This window comes from Thermobia domestica, chromosome 9, assembly GCF_964235325.1.
Source record: "Thermobia domestica chromosome 9, izTheDome1.hap1.1, whole genome shotgun sequence".
NCBI classification, from domain to species: domain Eukaryota; kingdom Metazoa; phylum Arthropoda; class Insecta; order Zygentoma; family Lepismatidae; genus Thermobia; species Thermobia domestica.
The window spans coordinates 130467886-130487880 of NC_137462.1; the positions used below are offsets into that span (position 1 = coordinate 130467886).

A 19995-nucleotide genomic window follows, 5' to 3' on the forward strand; every position below is an offset into this window, starting at 1 on the left:
GTACTTCTCACATATTTGGAGCTATTTTTACTGTATAGCCGTCGTCCACAGTTTTGTGTATGTTCACTCACGTATTGAAGCTATGTGGTATTGGATTTACGTTATCTACAGTCTGCTTATCTAGGAAATAAAATATTATGTTACAGAACACCTTCTATATTCAGGAAACCACACCAGGAGAATCTGGAAAGCGACATCCTGAACCTTTTATTTTTAAAAATAGAGTCTACACCAGCGTTTCCCAACCGGTGTGCCGCGGCACACTGGTGTGCCGTGAATGGGCTGTTGGTGTGCCGCGGGGAAATCGAAACAAAATTATTAATTCTATAGCAATCAGATTGCAAGACATAAGGGAAAATGTATATTTGTATTTCACATTACTATGGACCTCTACTATGAATCTACAATTTTAAGTTTCATATCGTGTTCAATTTTAATGTTGAAAGAAGCATTTGTTATCATTGTTGTGACCATTGTTGCTCCTTTATTGTTGCAGACTATTTCGTAGCCTGAAATTTTAAAATATCATTCAATACTTTCGACAAAGCAAACATGCATACAAATTACCTACATTTGTGTCTTAAAAGTAAAAGAGATTTGCTTGTTCGTTTGTTATTTAGTGATCTATCTTCATAGTGAAAGGTTGGATACAGTTTTCGAAAAAGAAAGCATAGTTTTGCAAACCTGAGTCCAATGTTTCATTGAATTGTTTTCTATTTTTAAATTAGAATGAAAAGTACAGCATAATGATTAACCACGGGGGAAAACCAGTGATCGAACTTTCTTCTCCGTGAGAAAGATCATTATTCACTGAAAAAAAATACCACGGTATTTTATATTTAAAAATAATAATATCTATGAGTGTGTAGCGAGAATTCCAAGTTACACCAGTAGTGTGCCGCAAGTTGAAAGAGGTTGGAAAACGCTGGTCTACACTTTCACTTCATTGCTGTATGAAGACAACATATATGTGTGTGACAACAGTACTTAGAAGACCAATTTTGACACTTCCTCAAGCCATAGAATAGTTAGTAGGTTCGAAAGTTTAGCATTGGTCATTTCTGTATATTTTTTCGGTGTTCAAAGAGCCTCCTTTTCTTCGTTTAAGCGTCCCATTTCATTTTACACTTGATCAACACTCTTAACGCGGCTCCCCTTTCTCCTTTCCTAAGATTAAAGGAAACCAAATACAGAAATGAGTATTCTCTTTAGTATTTTATGTTGTTCTGTTTTCAAGTGTTCAAGTTGAGAACTTGTCGAATTTCACTTTTTTTCAGCTGTGATTATATCTAGCAATTTGTAGCAGTATTGTTAGATAAAGGAACCTTGTATCAATTTTGCTTCGAGTTAAAAAAAAAATTACCTTTTTGTTTCGTTTCAGATATGCATTCCTTTCATCTTACTCGTAGCGTTAAGCTACGCTAAGGAGGATGAAGGTAAAGCATGGTCATCGCAAGGAGAGGGGTCGGTGAAATATAACTTTGATGGTGATGCTGAAGATGATGTTGGTAGCGAAGATTATGAGAAAAGTTTAAGTAAGAGAGGCTCCAGTGCAACAAGCTACAGTTACGCCGCAACTGACTATGGACATGGCGTCGCTGACTACGGGCAAGGTGCTTCTGACTATGGATATGGCGCCAACTATGGACAAGCCAGTTATGGTTATACTGGTCATGGGAGTGTTGGTTACAGTGGAGGAATAGTTGCAGTTGCTCCTGCTCCAACCGAAACTCACACAATAACTATCCCAAAACCAGTACCTTATCCAGTTGTAAAACATGTTCCAGTGCCAGTTCCTCATCCAGTTGCAGTACCTATTCCACATGCAGTACCTGTAGCTGTTCCACAACCTGTACCAGTAGCTGTTCCACATCCTGTTGCTGTACCCGTTGTGAAAACTGTCGCTGTACCAGTTGAGAAACCTGTTCCCTATCCAGTAGAAAAACCTGTACCATACCCTGTTGAAAAGCCTTATCCTGTAACAGTAGAAAAACCTGTTCCAGTACCCGTTCCAAAGCCAGTTCCAGTTCCAGTTCATGTACCAGTTTACAAACATGTTTCAGTTCCGAAGAAGTATTATCATCATCACCACTGAAAGGAAGAAGTTATTGTCAATGCATTCTAGTCCAATGGCAGGTAAGACTTGTACAGAAATGATTTTAGAATTAAAGTATCTGTTCGTTTTACCTTTCCACTGAAAGATATGTTTCGTTATAAGAAACGCTTTTACCAAGTGCTAATATTTAATAGTATTCTTGTGTTTCATATATAAAACTGTGATTCAAATACAAATGACAGTACATGTTCCCAATCTACTTGAGAGTGTATAACATTGTGGTGAAAATAACATTAAAAATGCTACGTTCCTTACTCTTAACCATTGCATGCTAACAACTTTAGCTTTTAACGGACCTTAAAATTTTAAACGTTTGCTAAATGAGCGAACCAGTTTTTGATTAATATTGGCAAATATGAAATAATAATTCTAGGTAATTGTCAACAGAGCTACTTCAGCGATTCCAGCATAGAAATATCAATGCAACTAAGGATATCAAACCAAAAGTTCCATACGATATCTTGATTTCCTACTCACCGTTGTTTATGAAGGATACGCATAACCTCCTTCAGACCCTACCCATTGGACTTGACCCAGTCCAATCAGGTTTTTAACTCGAACTATTTAATTAATATTCAATAATAGTGTATATGTCTTTTAGTGACAAAGTAATCAACTTACGTTTCACTTTTAACACTCTGAAGATAAGGGTTTTGAGGGGTGGGGTCACCAATAATGACTTCAAAACACTCATTTAACTGATGTTAACTTGCGTTTCACTATTAAAGAAAGACCTTGCGTGCATTAGGTTTATATTATATTTATCGTATGTAAGCTTTGGTAAATGTAGTCAGGTCTAAAAGGTTAACTTCGGTTGATACCTTTATAATGACTTTCTTAAGCGTAGCAGGGTTACCAGAATTCAATGATTGAGCACTCATTTCTGAGGAAATAGAGAGTTCTGTTTCGATCCCAAACTACGTGAGTTCGCAGTAAACAAAATCATGTGCTTGGGTTCTATTGATAATATTTTGTTTCCTCCTATATTATCATTCCACCAATTATTCATAATCATTCACTTTTATTAATCAATTGTCTCATTTAGCTAAAGGGCATAAATGTGGGATACAAAAATAGAAATTTCATCTTCTTCACAGTAGATTAGCTTTCGTAAGCGTATATTCGTTAAATATTGTTTCTGTTGCTTAGGTTTAGCTTAGTTTTGTTAAGTGTAGCTTAGATAAGTATAGCTTAAGTTAGCTTAGCTTTCGTAAGAGTAGCTTAGGTCAGGTTAGTTTTCCATACACGACAAAGACATCCCTTGGACGTTTTCAGGGATTTCTAGTCACAATAACGGGATATTCATTCGACATCTGTTGAACGTCTAAGGAAAGTTCAATCAGTATGCTAGTGGACTGGACATTCTGTGGAAGTCATTAGGTTCGCTTCTGTCTCGAAAATGGAACTTACAGTAGGATTCTCATAGGATATTTCTGAATTCTTTTTGGTATAATCACAGAGATATCCTTGAATGGCTAAGGGATTTCCAGTCACAATTAAGGAAATGTTCTTGGGATATCCCTTTGACTTCCAGTGGATGTTCAATCAAGGGATATCGAAATATAAATGCGATGTCCATTTGTTTGTCAGAAAACATCCCGGGGATATTTTGTGCAATCAATGTGCCCTCTTATGTCCTGAAAATGGGACTTTCACTGGGATTTCTGTAGGACATTTTTCGGTTCTTTCTGATTTAATTACAAGGTGGCGTTTGGACATCCAGATTTCTTTCAGTGAGGGGCATATCCCATTGCAAGTATAAAGTAAATCTGAACCGTAGTTTAGTAGTTTAGTTCATACTCTCCCCTCTTGCTGCATATACTTCCTAGTTATTTAATAAAGAAGTTAGTTTGAAACGGTGACACATCGAGCTCTATCGCTGATTTACCTTCCACGGGCTTACTTCACACTTTCATATACTCTATAGTGACCAGATGTCCCCTTTCTTAACGGAACTGTCCCCTTTTTCAAAAAATTGATTCTCCGAGAAAAATGCAAGTGGGACGATGCATCTCCTTCTCCTTTAAAAAAAGAATAAAAAATAAAAATACCGGTTTTGGCTCGTAGTTATGTAGAATAATCACAAAATGTCATTTTAAACCAATTTCTTGTGTGGATATTTTTTGAAGGAAAGATCAAGTCTTTATAGAAGAAATTCAATCATAAGAAAATGACATTCATATGACTGTTCAGTGTTAAAAATTGACGTAAAAAAATAAATTGAAATAAAACTAAATGCATAAAATCTGGCTGTTTTCAAAAGCTCAAAGTTTGTTTTTCACTGGGATTAATAACAAGTGATTAATGTCTACCAAAATGCAGACTTCCAATCATGGTTGCCCGAAGGGGAGGGCACGGTGGGGCCCGAGCCCCCCTCTAGCTCATGAAAATGTATTAAATTTCTTAAGATTTTCTTAATACAAATAAAAAATACCAAATGTAATATAGCAACCAGGGATTTGAGCCCCACACTAGAAAATTTTCTTCGGGCGCCCATGCTTCCAGTGGCTAACTCGTTATGTGAATAATGCTATCTTCCTTTGCTGTGCTCAAAACGTATAATAAGCATAATATTAGTGAATAAAATCAAGGTGTACCTAGATGTAACCATTTAAATTTTTAAATAAAACATTGTGTTCACAAATCACTAGCGTAGCAAAGTTTGGTAGAACCAACCATAAATACAGACACGAAAGGAACGCAAAAAGAAGCCAATAAAATGCACTAAGAGAACAAGAGGGAAAGAGGGAGCCAAATGTGCCCCTTGCAGACTCTAGCCTACCCAACCTAGACGTTAATTCAGACCTTAATAAACTACGGAACTCTCTCTTGGCTCTGTGGTTGGTGTACATGACTTCCGTGCAGGACGGGGCAGCGATGGCCTAGCGGTAAAGCGTTCACTTCTGATGTATGGAGCCTGTGGTTCGACCCCAGCTCGGGCCAAGTGAATTTTGTGGTGGAAAAACACCGTTTGCGTGGGTTTCCTCGGGGTTCTCCCGTTTCCCCCCACTTTCTTCATTCCATCATTTCATTCATTTCTCATCATCACCGTCTTCCTTAGTCTAGCCGGCATAACAGTGGGACGTAAAACTTAAAGATTTTAGTGCTAGAGTCCCGAGTTCGATTCTCGGTGGGAGCTAATGTTCATCGTATTTCACTATAAGCTGTATTCCCACCTCTCTGAACGGGAAGCCCAAGCAACGAAGCAACTAACCTGTGCTTCCCTGATAAGATTTGTAGTGATGTAATAGAGTACAGTATACCAAGCAATGCAAAGTGATATGCCAAGAGAAGTAAGATTATGTAACTTTGTTGAATTTGTTCTTGATGACATGGAATGTACAAAAAGAACATTCTATCATGTAAGAGGTGTGAAGAACGAGGTAGATAAATGTGATAGGGTAATCAGAGGGGACGTAAAGCTCAAAGTATTAGTCGCTGATAAAATATACTAGGACTGGAAATCCAGGTTGGATGTCCGTATCGAAAGTATTGTTTTGTAGTTCCTACGTAAAACGATGTGATTATAAAAGCTGAATGTTGTATCTCTTAGCCTGTTTATCAACTTACAGAAGCTGATTTATGTACTCTTATGAAGGTATCAATTCTAAGTTATATGGGTGTGTGAAGGAATACCGAGATATTGTACTCTTATATTAAAATATAATCAGGTTAATTTAAAATAAATATTTAGAAAGAAGGGATTACAGTACCGTGAATATTACTTCTTCGTCTTGAAAGAAGAACAAAAAGTTTGCTATTTATTTCATAAAATTTAGTCTCTTTATAGCACCGAGGTCATAAGGGAGGTCGACCTCAGATTAAAAAGGAATCCAAACCACTAATATGTTCAAATTTTAAAGCTCTCCCGCCGATAATTGAACTCAGGAATATGCACAACAAAGGAGTGCAAGCTAGTCACTAGACCAGGGGGAAGGCGACGGAGAAAAAATAAGTTTTCGTTTTCTAGGTTTACTAAGATAAATACTAAGGCACCAATGACTGCACCTTTGATTAAATATGTCTGTAGCGTCTTGCAAGAATATGGTATTCTCAAACGGCTTTCCTACATACTACAGGTATTATAACAGTATCATCTAGAATTGACATTCGACAGCTTTCTCTATGAGCCCATCCACTTTATGTTTATGAATGCAAGACGACTCCTAATCCAAGACCGCCAAGACTTTCGCCATACTTTCAACGAAAGATTAGGTAAAAAAAAAAAAAAAAAAAAAAAAAAAAAAAAAAAAAAAAAATCATGATGACTGTATTTCAGAATTTACTACAAAACTATACTAAAAAATCAAAGCAAATATAGTCCTTCTTTTATCTTGTTCACTGGAAGTGCCCAGCAAATCCGAAAATGTTCAAGGCTAAAGTTGGGAACGAGGAAGGGCGTAAAACTAAAGTTTAATAGAATCTCTTGATTCTGTTCAGTAAAGAAAGAAAAAAAAAACACAAATCCACAAGAAAGAAGTCCCCATAGTTTTGGACACGAAATTACGGCAATATATATATATATATATATATATATATATATATATATATATATATATATATATATATATATATATATATATATCTTTGATTCAGAAATATACAATATATACCCCCTACGTTATATTTTTATTTCAAATAGTTCTAAAACGTAGCTTATCTCCTCGACACCTTTCTGCATTTCTAGCCTTATGGGTAAATATAATATTAACTGGGTGTCAATAATTTGACGTAACTCGTGACCATGATTACAGTTAAATAACCGAGAATATCTGTTAAATACAGCCATTTTTTACTCATTCTGTTGAAATGACAACGTAATATTCTTAATTTTTCATCAATAGAAAAAATTAAGAATATTAATTTTGTAGCTTGGAAATTAATATTGATTTCATCTGCTGTGCAATCAACTTAAATTTAAAACTAAACATCAAGAAAACCATAAAAAATACTACAGAGTTCTGCAATCAATCAGTAATTGGCATCTTTTCGTATAATCTCAGTTCTGAATAAGAAACATTACATCTCAATCGATAAATAACAAATTATTAATACTGTTAATTAATAATAAACGAGAAATAAGACAAACATTACATTTTTTTGTACAAACATCTTCAATCAGACTTTTAAGTCTCATGATTACGTCTCTAGTTCAAAGAAGACGGATAATCAATGATGATGTTTGTGAAAGAATGAGTGAAATGCGAATGCGGGAGAGAATGAGAAAACCCCTAGAAAATCCACAGATATCATGTTAGTTACCATTGAAAATATTTGTGATTACAGATTTTCTACAAAATAATTATCGGAAACGAACACTTTTATTTTGATAATATATTAACAAATAGGGTTAATATTTAGTTAATTTAAATGTTTCAGAATGACCACATCAGGAACAATCTGGGAAATATAGGGCCTACCTGCTAGTGAAGACCAACGTTATTAATATGTTTAAAAAGTATTTGACATTGTTTATACTCTCTATAAAATGTAAGTTTATCTTCTTCAGTATAAACGCAAAAATTAATTATAAATGTTTTCATAACAAAATCGAATTTGTCCTAAAAGCCACAGTCCTATTAGCGACAGAAACGCGGTGGCTCAGTGGTAGAGCGTTCACTGCTTGGGGTACCTGGTTCGATCCCAGCTCGCGCCAGGTTTTCTCGGGGTTCTCCCGTTTCCTCCCACTTTCTTCATTTCACTCATCTATCATCATCACCGTCTCCTTTAGCCTAACCAGCATAACCATGGGACGTAAAACTTAAAGATTTCATTTTTACAACAGAGTTATTTCCATGAAAAGTGCATTCCTATGTAATTAAATATTAAAATCCATTTGTAATATCCCATTTCCTCGAAAGCTCTGCTTTCTGTACTTAATTTAGTTCAAATCTAATTACTCACTAAGCAGAACAATATATTTCACTTTGGAAAAGTTAAACGTGTAAGATTTTCGCAAACTATCTGCTTTTTAGACTTCCTAAGACTCTATGAATAAAATGCGAAAAACATTTCAATAATAAAATATAGCATTTGAGATCCCTTTCATCTGATTAGCTATTCCCAACCAACGCCATTCTTAATATGAACGAATCGGTGACTCACAGGTCAGTTAACAAATCCAATCGGTCGCTCATAGGACAGTTAACAGTTCCTGTCGCACATAAGACTGTCGCATCTTGGACGACACCACAAAATCATACTAACTCATACAGTGCATAATTGGTATTATCATTTTACTTGCAAATAAAAAAAAAAAACTGGAAATGCTGCTGCTTTTAATTGTTTATGTAATTATTTTAAACACTCGTTTTTAAACAAAAGATTCTCAAACTTTAAGAAATCCAACTGTTAGTTTATTCAGTAAATTTTCACTAGGTAAAACCAAAGTTGAAATAATAATAAGTAACTAAAACACTTCGAGTAATAGGTTTTATTTGTTTTTCCAGACCTTACTTCAAATAAGAACCTAAGGCTACCATTCATTTTATAATTTACTTCTAAAATTACATACGTAAGATACTAACCAAAACTCTACCCTAATAATATTTTCGCGTTACTAGCAGTGGAGTGTGGATTTTTATTAATATCACGTTCGTGCTTGTTTCACTATCAATACACAAATTACTCATAGCTTCAAATATCTGCTTAATTTTTGGGAGCTAGATACAAGATCGTCAATCACTTTATCGTAATAAAACGTAAATAATCTTTCTTCGTACAAAAGAATAAAATATTCTAACAATTCTTGTACAAGCGAAGAACGCAAACCATCATTGATTATTTTCATAATTGAAAAGTATTTAAGACATTACCGGTTTCTTAACAGGACAGAATATAATGCTTTAAATGCTTTAGTTAATGCTTTAGTTTAGTTAATGTAATGCTTTAAAAATTAAATCCATTAAAAAGAAAAAAGTTAACTTGTTCGTTGTCAATATCTACAGTGGTTCAAAACTTCGCGTTGTTCGCGGCCCGATGGTCTATGAACCTTTTGATGTCGATAAACATGAAGATGAAAAAGTTCTGTTTTGTAAATTAAACTATTTTTCTTATAGGTAGAAGTCAGTGAAATATAAGATAACTAGAAATATTTTCCATACTGGTCTGCTCTCTCAAGGTTTAATGGCCCACATCTCTATCTACAGCTGGGGTGAGCCCATCCTGCATCTGCTGGATAGCAGGCTGAGCGATTCATTCCTAGTCTACACAATTATTTCAAGCTAAATTCAATTCAATTATTCACTATACAATGTTTTAATTCTAGCATAATAGGTCTATAGATGGCGCACTATATTCGTTACAATTTAAAAAAATAAAAGGAATTAAATTTGTAGCTTCTTGGTTAAAAGTATAAAACTACAAACTAATATAATTAATGAAGCTTAAGATTTTAATACTTTTATTAGCACGACGCCCTTTATTGTCTTTTACAGAGTCTATTCTTTAAATTTCCTGCCTTTCATTCATTGCTTTCAGTGAGAGAAAAAGAAATACTAAATGTTCTTGTGCTCTGAAGAAGGAAATTTGGATTTTGGGGGAAAAGTCAGAGTGTATTATTGAGATATTGAATAATCGTATTGAATTTAGCTTGAATCACTTCTGTAAACCAATAACGGACTGGCCTAGCTTACAACCTAGCAAATACATAGTAAACTCACCTCAATTTTAGATAAAGGTGATTGCACCAACTACACAAGCAAAGAACATTATATTTATTTCGATGCAACAGATATAAAAGAAAAAAGGCATATAGAATTTAAAGCAGTTCAATCTCTGACAGGATTTCTTACGCCTACATCACCTACATCCGTCAGTGATTACATATTTTGCTTCTATAACAGATGATTTATTACTGAATATATGCATATATATTAATTTGAGGAAATTTTAAAATACGATCTACGGGAGAAATTCACGTATAGATTGGTATTCTCGCTTAATTATTTCAAAACCCAGAGTAAAAGATCAATATACGCCATTCCTTTAATTTTTTTAATTTGGCCTTTTTGCGGAACAATTAATTTTGACCGAAATATGCACTAAGACGTTCATAATTTAGTTACGCTTTCGAACAATATCCAATGTGACCCAGTTTCAGAGCTCATCTCCAGGAAGAGAAAATGCAGTTTAGTGATATTATTGGAAGTGAGAATATCAGTAACGAAATTGATAAACTTTATTGTTATTATGTAATATTTTACGTAATGCATATTTTTGAATGGTTTGGGGGAAAGAAAATGTTCATATTTCTGAAATGAATTGGTAATCCTGGTTATAGCAACATGAATGATATTACTCTTCATTGCAAGGAGCTTTACTCAATAATAATAATAATAATAATAATAATAATAATAATAATAATAATAATAATAATAATAATAATAATAATAATAATAATAATAATAATAATAATAATAATAATAATAATAATAGAATGCGTCTTAATAAATTTACGTAGTGTTCAATAATAGAGTAGCCTACTTAAGTAATAAGTTATGATTATCTTTGTAATATTCTTAATCGAAACTCTGTAATTCCATATAAATGATCTAGTTTTAACATTTTAACTTTTGTTCATTACGAAAAGCTACGCATCATTTTTTGGTTAGGCAGCCAGCAATGCTATGGTGCTGTATATATTGCATAGAAGCTAGAGGTTGCCATTGATTTAAAACTATACAGTACGTTAAAGTGATCGTTACGTGTGAAAGTATTAGCGATTGACTACATTAATGGACTCGGCCGAAATAATCTTTTTAGTTATCTATGGCAAAAATGTGTTGGATGTGAAAATCCTGTTTTGTTGAATAGAGATAAATTCACTACGAAAAAAAAAAAACAGTATTACGACATTTATTTAGAGAAGACTTTTAGTCATTGTCTAACATGTCCGAAAATGTACAGAAGTATTCCTCACTGAATAATATATATATAGAATACATCTTAACAGTAGGTAACAACAATTACTCTAAGAGTGTTCAACATGTACCTCATATGTTGATTGCCCAATGAGTGTACGTGGAGAAATGGTTTGTAAATATGTCAAGTAAAATAACACCATTTAACAATAACACCGTACATTCACTGGACTCATCAACATTTAGACAGTCTTCACTTTATTAACCACTATTAGGATGTATTCTACACATATTTGGTTCACTAATAGAACCCTTCTACACTTTTGGATATATTTTAAAGAATGCCCAAAATACTGTTTCTTAAAAAAAAAAAAAAAAAAAAAAACGTTGATTTACTTTTTGTACTGTTGAATAGGTACAATAGGGATAATTAAAGAGGAGCTATGGTATAAGGGACCGCCTACAACACTGTTAACAACTTCTAAAACACTGTTATTCCACGGGTAATGTTCTTTCAATAATTCATAAGTAAGGAGTCATGCACCCTACTACGAAAATATCCTAGTTACGGCAATGGTAATTACTACGGTGATTTTTCATCATTGTTAAACAACGTATTCCTGTTAGAAATACAAAAAAAAAAGGGGGGGAAGAATTAGATAAAAACACGTTTGATTGGCATTTATAATACGAAAAAATATCCGAGTTCAACAGCGTCTCTTATAGACATAAGATTTGTAGCAAATTAAATGTACGTGGGGAGAGGGAATGAACGATGAATACTTTTACCATACCTGAATACTCAAAGACGAGATCGTATATTTGTTCCATGGAGTCCAGTTGCAGTGAGATTAAAAGAATATGTATATCTGACTGTTCTGTCCAAAAGAACTTTCTAGTCCATTAATAAATCCTTGATAGGAATTAAGAGGAATGAGTGAAATACGGTAAAAGTTTCTATATTTATAGAGAAATTTAGTCCATATTCGTACAACATTAAAATTGTTCGAAAACTTACGTAGAATAAAGGTAATTTAGGGCTACAAATGAGCGAATGAATGTGTAAATATATTTGAAATCAAATGAAAATACCAAAATTATAAATCAAAATATTAAAACCTTGAATGATATAAAGGTAGCTTGTAAACTAGGAGAAAGACTACACCAAGGATTTTTTTTAAAATAATTGAATTCAAAAACAATGATCATCAATAATAACTGTTGCTCATTATTTTAACATGAACTATTTTTTTTTTCATAATTTAAATTTAACATTGATACATTGGCAGCGACGTGTCACTCGTTTGATAAAATTTTACTAATATATCTTAACATTGTAATTCTACTCATGATTTATCATAGAGCAAACCTCCCGGAAATTAGTCTTTATTGCCATCTTAGTAAAAGAGCGATATTTAGGAGGTCAAGGGTCAATTACTCCCAGAGTTTCACATGTAGGCTACATATTTGAATCCATAGTATATAAGTACTCGTACTAATAAAGAAAAACTTGAAATTCTACTTTTTGAGTGGAAAATCTGTTATCTTTCAGAGCAAAAACTTACGACCGTCCAAAGGTAAAAGGAACTGCTGAAAAATTGGAATTTTGTTTAGCTAAAAACCACAAACTTACGGATAAAGTATTGCTTATACATATGATAACGTCGTCAATATTATAGATACGGCTTTATACATTTCTCAACTATTGGGGTCCCGGGTTCGATCCCAGCTCCCACCAAGTGAACTTTGTGGTGGACAAACACCGCGTGCGTGGGTTTTCTTGGGGTTCTCCCGTTTCCTCCCACTTTCTTCATTCCACCTTTTCACTCATCTCTCATCATCACCGTCTCCTTTAACCTAATCGGCATAACCGTGGGACGTAAAAGTCAAAGATTTCATGTCATTTTTCATTTCTCAGCTAATGTTGGTCATACGTATGAGTTAAAAATGAAAAGAAATCTTTCAGTTTTACGTCCCACGGTTATGCCGACTAGGCTAAAGAAGACGATCAGAAATAAATTGAATGGTGGAATGAATAAAGTGGGAGGAAACAGGAGAACCCCGAGAAAACCTTTCCACACGGTGTTTGTCCACCACTAAGTATGATTTGGTTGATGTTAATAACTCAATGTCTACCAAATCTTCAGATGTAGTCTTTATGTTTATGAACGGTAACTCTAGTATTTTAATAATATTAAACTATATCATATCACAATATTTTGAATGAGTTGAGTTCGGAAACGACCATAGCCATGAGTTAACAGCCATGCAAATCTCGAGTCATCTTTCTTGTTAGTTTAACGGAAAAACTCAAAACAGCATTCCGACATTTTAAAAACATTTAAAAATCCTGTTCTGTGTTTAAACAAGTGGAAATGACCAGGAGCTAAAAACAACTTACGAAACTATTTAGCAATGTTACGTGACGACCAAGACAAGGTGAAGGAGAAAGTGCTAAAAATCAATGAGTTATATTTTTTTAGTTCTTAATTTCTTCAGAGAAAGTGGTTGGAGAAGAAATGAATCCCAGCAGATGAATGATCAGTTCGGAAAGCAATTTGGTGAAAGTGATTGTCCAGGAAATTACACATAAACTCATATTACAAGGTCATTTTTTTTTCGCTTTCAATAATAATGATTAAATTGCTTCTTCTCTTTCAAGAACGGAGGAAATTGATTTGCAATTGTTCTAACACTGCAGGACATCTTTTGTTCATTACAAAAAGACAAATAAGTTGTACCTTTTCTTTCTCATGAATGTAACAAATTTACTACATATTCTTTTGAAGTAATATAATGTAGCTACAAAGTGGATTTTAGATGTAATCAGCTGAAGATAGATAGACACAACTATATTGAAGAATATCTTGGAGCAAACAGATAGTGGATAGAAACAGCTTGTAGTGACTTCCACTCAAGACACTTGTCAAGGAAAGTTCTGAGCCCAATTTCACATGCTGATAGCCCGCTTTGCTAGTCTACTAGTTGGAACATGTACTTTCTTTGAGCACGTCATCCTGGGTTAGATTTCCGATGGTAGATCCTAAAATAATCTAAATGTTTGACGATGGCTCGAATTCAATCTTAAACTGGAGTTCCACATCTCATATAGCCTCGCTTTTACGAACGGACGCTAAAGTTTAACAAACAAACAAACCATCCAAATGCTGGTTATTGACCAGTGAAAATAGTGACTTCCTCAGCATTATTGTGTAAATAGTTAACACTAGAAGGACATGTTTCGCTTCTGAAGTGAAAAGTTTTGGGTTCGATACGGTGGCCCACCACATTCCTGGTGTTTTCAGTATTTCCTCATTTGTTCTACTAAAAATTCCTTCTCACGTATGAATTCTTAGTTACTTCTGAAGTTAAGTTAGTAAATTAATAAATTAATACTCTAAATCACAATACTATTTGCATCTAGGACGTTCACTTTGAACACATCCAAATATACGTAAGATGCAAAAAGACTACAGATGCAAAGAGTTGTTTCTTAAGGGGGGGGGGAATAAAGTTCTTTTTCATGAAAAATTCTAAAAATAATTTATTTTTTATGGTTTTCTTATTCTATAGTACCACCTTTGTGTTTGTATAATCGATTCAATAATTAAGAAAGTTCCTAGTCCTATCTTCATTGCTTTTCAACCCGGCATTGCATTGGTTCCCGGCAGGTGACCAGCATATCATATATGCCGTTTTGGTCACCATACCACCTAACTTTATCAAATGCCTAACAGTTATATAGCCCTACATTTTAACTTATGCGATTTACAGGTTGTCTGAATTGAAATTTTCATAGACATTAAACAGTACCATATACCAAGTAACAAACACAAGAACATTTTTTGTCGAATATAAAATTTTGCTTGCATCTGGTCTGTTCGGGAAAATTCTATTTTGAGCTTCAAACATTCTATCATAACCTAATATTGAGTTCTTTTTGCTAAATTGAAGTTAGGTTAGCATGGCAGTGAAAATTCATTATTCACAAATTTGTTTTTATTTCTTCATCCTTATATCGTGTCAATATGTTTAGAGTACGAAACTTGTGGAAATCATTATGTTTCTCCCCATTGAATGTTATCGACCTCTATAAATTAACTTATATATATATATATATATTCCATGTATGCTCCATCATAAAACGTATTTTCAGCTCTTCTAAAACTCATTGCTAACTGAAGTTTTAGCTTATTGTATATACAATTTATAAAAGATAATTTTGTTTCATAAAATGCAACTATTACGTTTGGAGAAGTTTCATGAACACTATTAATAAAATAAACTTTTCTACTAGAGCAATTTTATCGTTGAACGTTGCTCAGATAGCTCTAAAAACGATTTGTTGATATGATAAGACCTAAGGAGGTCATAGATCAGATTTTCTTTTTGAATGATTCATTTTCTTGCATTCTTAAAATTTTATCCTATTTTCCTTTGTTTAGAATACAGTAATTAAATGTTCTATTTTGTAAGTGGGGTTATGATGGAGTAGAAACCTAGAGAGCGCTGTTATTTCTTTATTGAAATTGAAATGATTAGAAACTCCCAAATTTTCCCAGCAAAAGCTTTAATTTTCCTTTTATATTAAAGATGTTTTGCCTTCAAGCTCTCACATGTCTAGCTTAAACTAAAACAAACCGAATGATGATATCTTCTAGAGACACTAGCAGCCCACTAGAACAATCCGACTTGTAAAGACTAAAACAAAAAAACGTAAACGGAACCTAGAATTAACAATATAATATTCTTTTTATATGTGTTGCTTGCTTGTGTTGAAATTTAACGTTTTTAACGCGTGTTAGCCACTAGACCAGCGGAGAGGGTTGTTTGTGCATGGTTCTGAATTAGATCTATAATGTGGACATAGAATATTAAACATTGGATCATCTTTGGCAAGCAATTGAATAGCTATTTGAATTATAATGTAATAAATTTCGGTCCAGAAAGACCGCAATAACGCCACTAATAGGAGCTGATTATACAGCCAATATCATCTAACTAGAAAATGTCTCGTTACTACAGCTCTCCATGGATAATGAAACGAGGAATTCATTCACGACTATTTAGGAGTACTGAAATCGTTTCCTTTTCTTTTCTTTTCTTTCTTTTTTTTTTTTTTTTTAGTTTATATGTTTCGCTTATTTTGAGCCTAGCAATACAAGTTGTGATGAACATTATGTGAATCAAATTTTTTTGTGAAATTTTCCTAATTATTTTATTTATTATTATTATGGTAACTATATATAATGTATTTACTTACAATACTTCCTTTTCTTTTCTCTTTTCAGTTGTTTGCCGACGAACACAATTCAGTTGGAAATGCGAGTGATAATTCCATGAATTGCTCTCAGTATAGGCCTATGCAGTGTATTTAAGATTAATGTTACCCAACAACTGTTTTTGTTTATGATCATTTTCACTGTTGATAATTTTATTCAATGATGCAATAAAGTTTTTTTTTTTTTTTAACATTTATATTATTTAAAGTGTTTTGATAATAGGTCAAAATTTTACCCAGAAGAAATCAGTCACAGGAAAGATATATTGAATTAGGAGTAGAGTAGAACTTGTAGTGAGGATCGTTTATGAGCAAACTGGCTCTTCCAAACGACACTTTAATTTGAACTATAGAGGAGCCTTCATGAGATAGTCCCTGAAGTTTCTTGGACTACTATTTCAGAGTGAAAATGCAGTCCCTACTTGGTGCTAATGTTACGAACCACGGTCAATCTGTTCAACTGCCATTATAGATGCACCGATAAAGCCTTGACATGTGAGTATTGTCAACGCCGCTACGAGTTGTCAGAGACCTTCTCTTGCTAGCTTCACTATAGTAACGAACTAGCTCATTTATTTTGAACTGTTCGTTCAAAGTAACTGTCACGACTCCAGTTCCATTTACGGCTTACAGCACCTATCCTATTCCAGAACCAAAATCGCTAATAAGCGTGCAATGAATGGTCGTATGACATTTGCAGACCGGAGAAAGAGAGAGAATCTCAAATAGAATAAACTGAACATTATGTACTACCAAAATTTCTGGCTCTTCACAGAAGAAACTAAAGATTACCCATCATCAGTTGTTACAAAGATAAAATTTCTTTTATTCTTGATGCGCCATCCAAGAAAGACTGATTTGCGATCAAGTAGCAGGTACACATTCTATGCCATCTGTTCCGTAGTACCACGACTCAAATGTTGTGTGTGTGTGACAATATCGAACTCGACAACCAGTTTCTCCACCACGTAAAGGGATTTGGTTTGTCACAGTGTACAGAACGTAAAAATTAAAGTTTGAATTTTTACATTTTCCCTCACCTTCCAGTCTTCACTGAAATATACTTTATTAGAACGAATTAATCTTTGAAAATAGGAAATTTTTATGCATTTAAACTTGTCGAGTAGTTTCATTTTAGCGTTGTATTCCACAGATAGATTAGTATTTGTTATCCTGAGCATTGTACTAACACGCTAATCTCAACAGCATTCTGGACAGTCTATCAAGCAAATCTTATATCCATAACTACCAGGAACCCATAGAGCACCAATGTTTGATTGTCCATATTTTGGGAAAATCAAAAGAGGCTGTCAGTCTCCCAAACGGGTCAATAAAGCACCATTGGGACTGGAAGTGTGTATGATATCTCACCACGATACCTTTGTTGGTTGTGAGGCAGGCTATTGTGTAATTGGCACCTTTCAAATAGCAATATCTGCCTGGTGCAGATAGACTACATCACCCATTGGTACCTGTAATATACCACAACTCTTCCATAAAATGAAGTCCGGGCAGGACCTAATACCCTGTCGTCCCCACTGGGAGAAGGAAGCCTTAGGGGTACCTTCCAAATGGGAGAGTGAGATGTGCCTTTCGGTCTGGGAAGTGGAGGTTAAGTGTTTGCGCGGTAGCTCTTGGCGCTTTTTAACGGTGTCCTAATTTAGCATTTTCTGCTGCAATTTTAACCAAAACAATTACTATTACATTTTATCCAATGTAATGAGTACAACGCGAGCGGGGGAAGGGAGTTATGACCAGCAATACCAGCATGACGTCTGGTCATCTTTGGTGACCACATGTCTAAATATTGTGACAGCCTTTTCCAGCTGATGTGTCACGAAAATGTTTGGAATTTTAAAATAAATTGTGTACATGCTGAAGATTGATAAATCTAGATTTTATACTACACATTTTATTGCTTACCATGAATCTTTTTATTACTAAGTTATTTATTAGTATGTTACAATTAATTTTGAGAGAAACTGTACCAGCAAAGGCCTACAGTATCTCAATTCAAATGAAAATAGGATAAAATTCCAAATGTCACATCTCACAATTTTGTCCTGTAGACGGGTGACTAACGAAAGTGATTGATTATCAGACAATTCGTAGAAAAATAATATGGTAGAAATCAGCGAGCCCCGACAAAACCCACAGATACTATGTTCTACACCATAAATTCAAGTCGATGGAGATCGAACCAGAAGAGAGTACTGAGGCATTGTTGAGCTACCGTGCATCTTCACTCCCAATACTTAATTCTACACATATAGAAACTTACTACCACTAGTCGCTACTGTAAAGATATTTAGAATCTTATTGAAGTGAATATTAGCGAAGCTTCTACTATTCGACTTGATTGGAATATCCGTCTGTCCATTTGTTCCATGATAACTCTCGTAAAACGTATCTGATTTTGATTAAACGCCTCCTTTTAGTATGCGCCTTACTCCTACTTGCAGAAATGTCTCTATTGTTTTGGGTCGTAATCCATTATGTATATATAAGGGAGTTTAAAAGGGATAAAACCCACCCCTTGTAGCAAATTTACTCATTTGCATGAGAGACAATTTTCCAATATAAATCATGTAAAAATTATCGATATATGACCATGTTTATTTTCTTTATGGCATTTCGAATATTCCCGCAGCATAAGGTTAAAATTTGCTAAGAGTGCAAGTATACCCCCAAAATTTCAAAAAAACCATGTCCCGAGAAAATTTTCGTTAAAACTGTTAGATTTGGGCGTAATAAGTCGTACATTTTTGTTGAAGCTTCTAAATTATACAGATTGCACGAAGTTAAAATTAGTAAATACTAAAACACTGAATTTATTTCCCTTTCCCTCCTCCCCCACCGATTTCTATTACAGTCCACGATAAATTGTCTAAAATTCATTCAAGTTTGATATCGTATATTAGATGTACTTTCTTTAAGACTTTTCCGTAATTAGCATTGCTTTGGATTAACATCTGCCAAGAATGAGTGGTGAATTCAGTTCCCTCGTGTGTGATGGATCTCTCCGAATCCAATTTACAAAATTTGTTTCACGATAATCTCTGTTACAAGTGTTCCGTTTTGGTGTAATACGTCCTACATTTTCTTCACGGCTTCACAATCATTCATTCTGCATGGATCTGATATCATTAAAGAATAAAGGAGTGGTATTAACTCCAACACGATTTTTTTAAAAATTCGATGATACATAAAATTCAATATTATGTATATATTTTACATGTTTTGTACAATATTATGTATATGTGTTCGACTCTTTTCCATAATCCTCTGTATTTAAGATTATAAAATGGTAAAGAATGAGCTGTGAATCTGATATCCTCATGAAGTATCGTATTTCCCATGCTCCCTGCGATTAAAAGAAAAAAATGATCCAAGGTATCTTTCTTAGATAGATTTTAGTTTAGCGTCTCTTTCAGCAGCAAGGCTACATGAGGTGTAAAACTATAGCTTAACGTGGTATTCTAATCACATAAGCTTCTGTCGGAAATCAAACTCGGGAGCTCTCACACTAAAGGTGCATATACAATCCACATAGTTACAAGGCAGCTCAAGATATCTTTCTTTAAAATATTAGATTTTTATGGAATGTCCAGCGTACCTTTTGGGGCTTCAGAATCATTCCTACTATTTGGATTTAAAGTCAATTGTGAACGAGACAGTGAATCTCTTTCTCCCTCCATTCGACTTTTAAAATGTTCTATGGTAACATTCGTAAATAT

At 34.0% G+C, this 19995-nt stretch overlaps 1 protein-coding gene across 1 annotated transcript in view; it reads left to right on the forward strand.

Moving 5' to 3' along the window:
* LOC145695022 (uncharacterized) overlaps positions 1-16449 on the forward strand; it is a 43714-nt gene extending 27265 nt beyond the window's left edge. Inside the window, exons 2-3 of the mRNA XM_081771851.1 lie at positions 1382-2136; positions 16269-16449. Of these exons, the coding sequence (XP_081627977.1) occupies positions 1382-2095 (714 nt within the window). The 3' untranslated portion in view covers positions 2096-2136; positions 16269-16449. The remainder of the gene's footprint in view (positions 1-1381; positions 2137-16268) is intronic.
* Positions 16450-19995: the final 3546 nt, after the last annotated feature.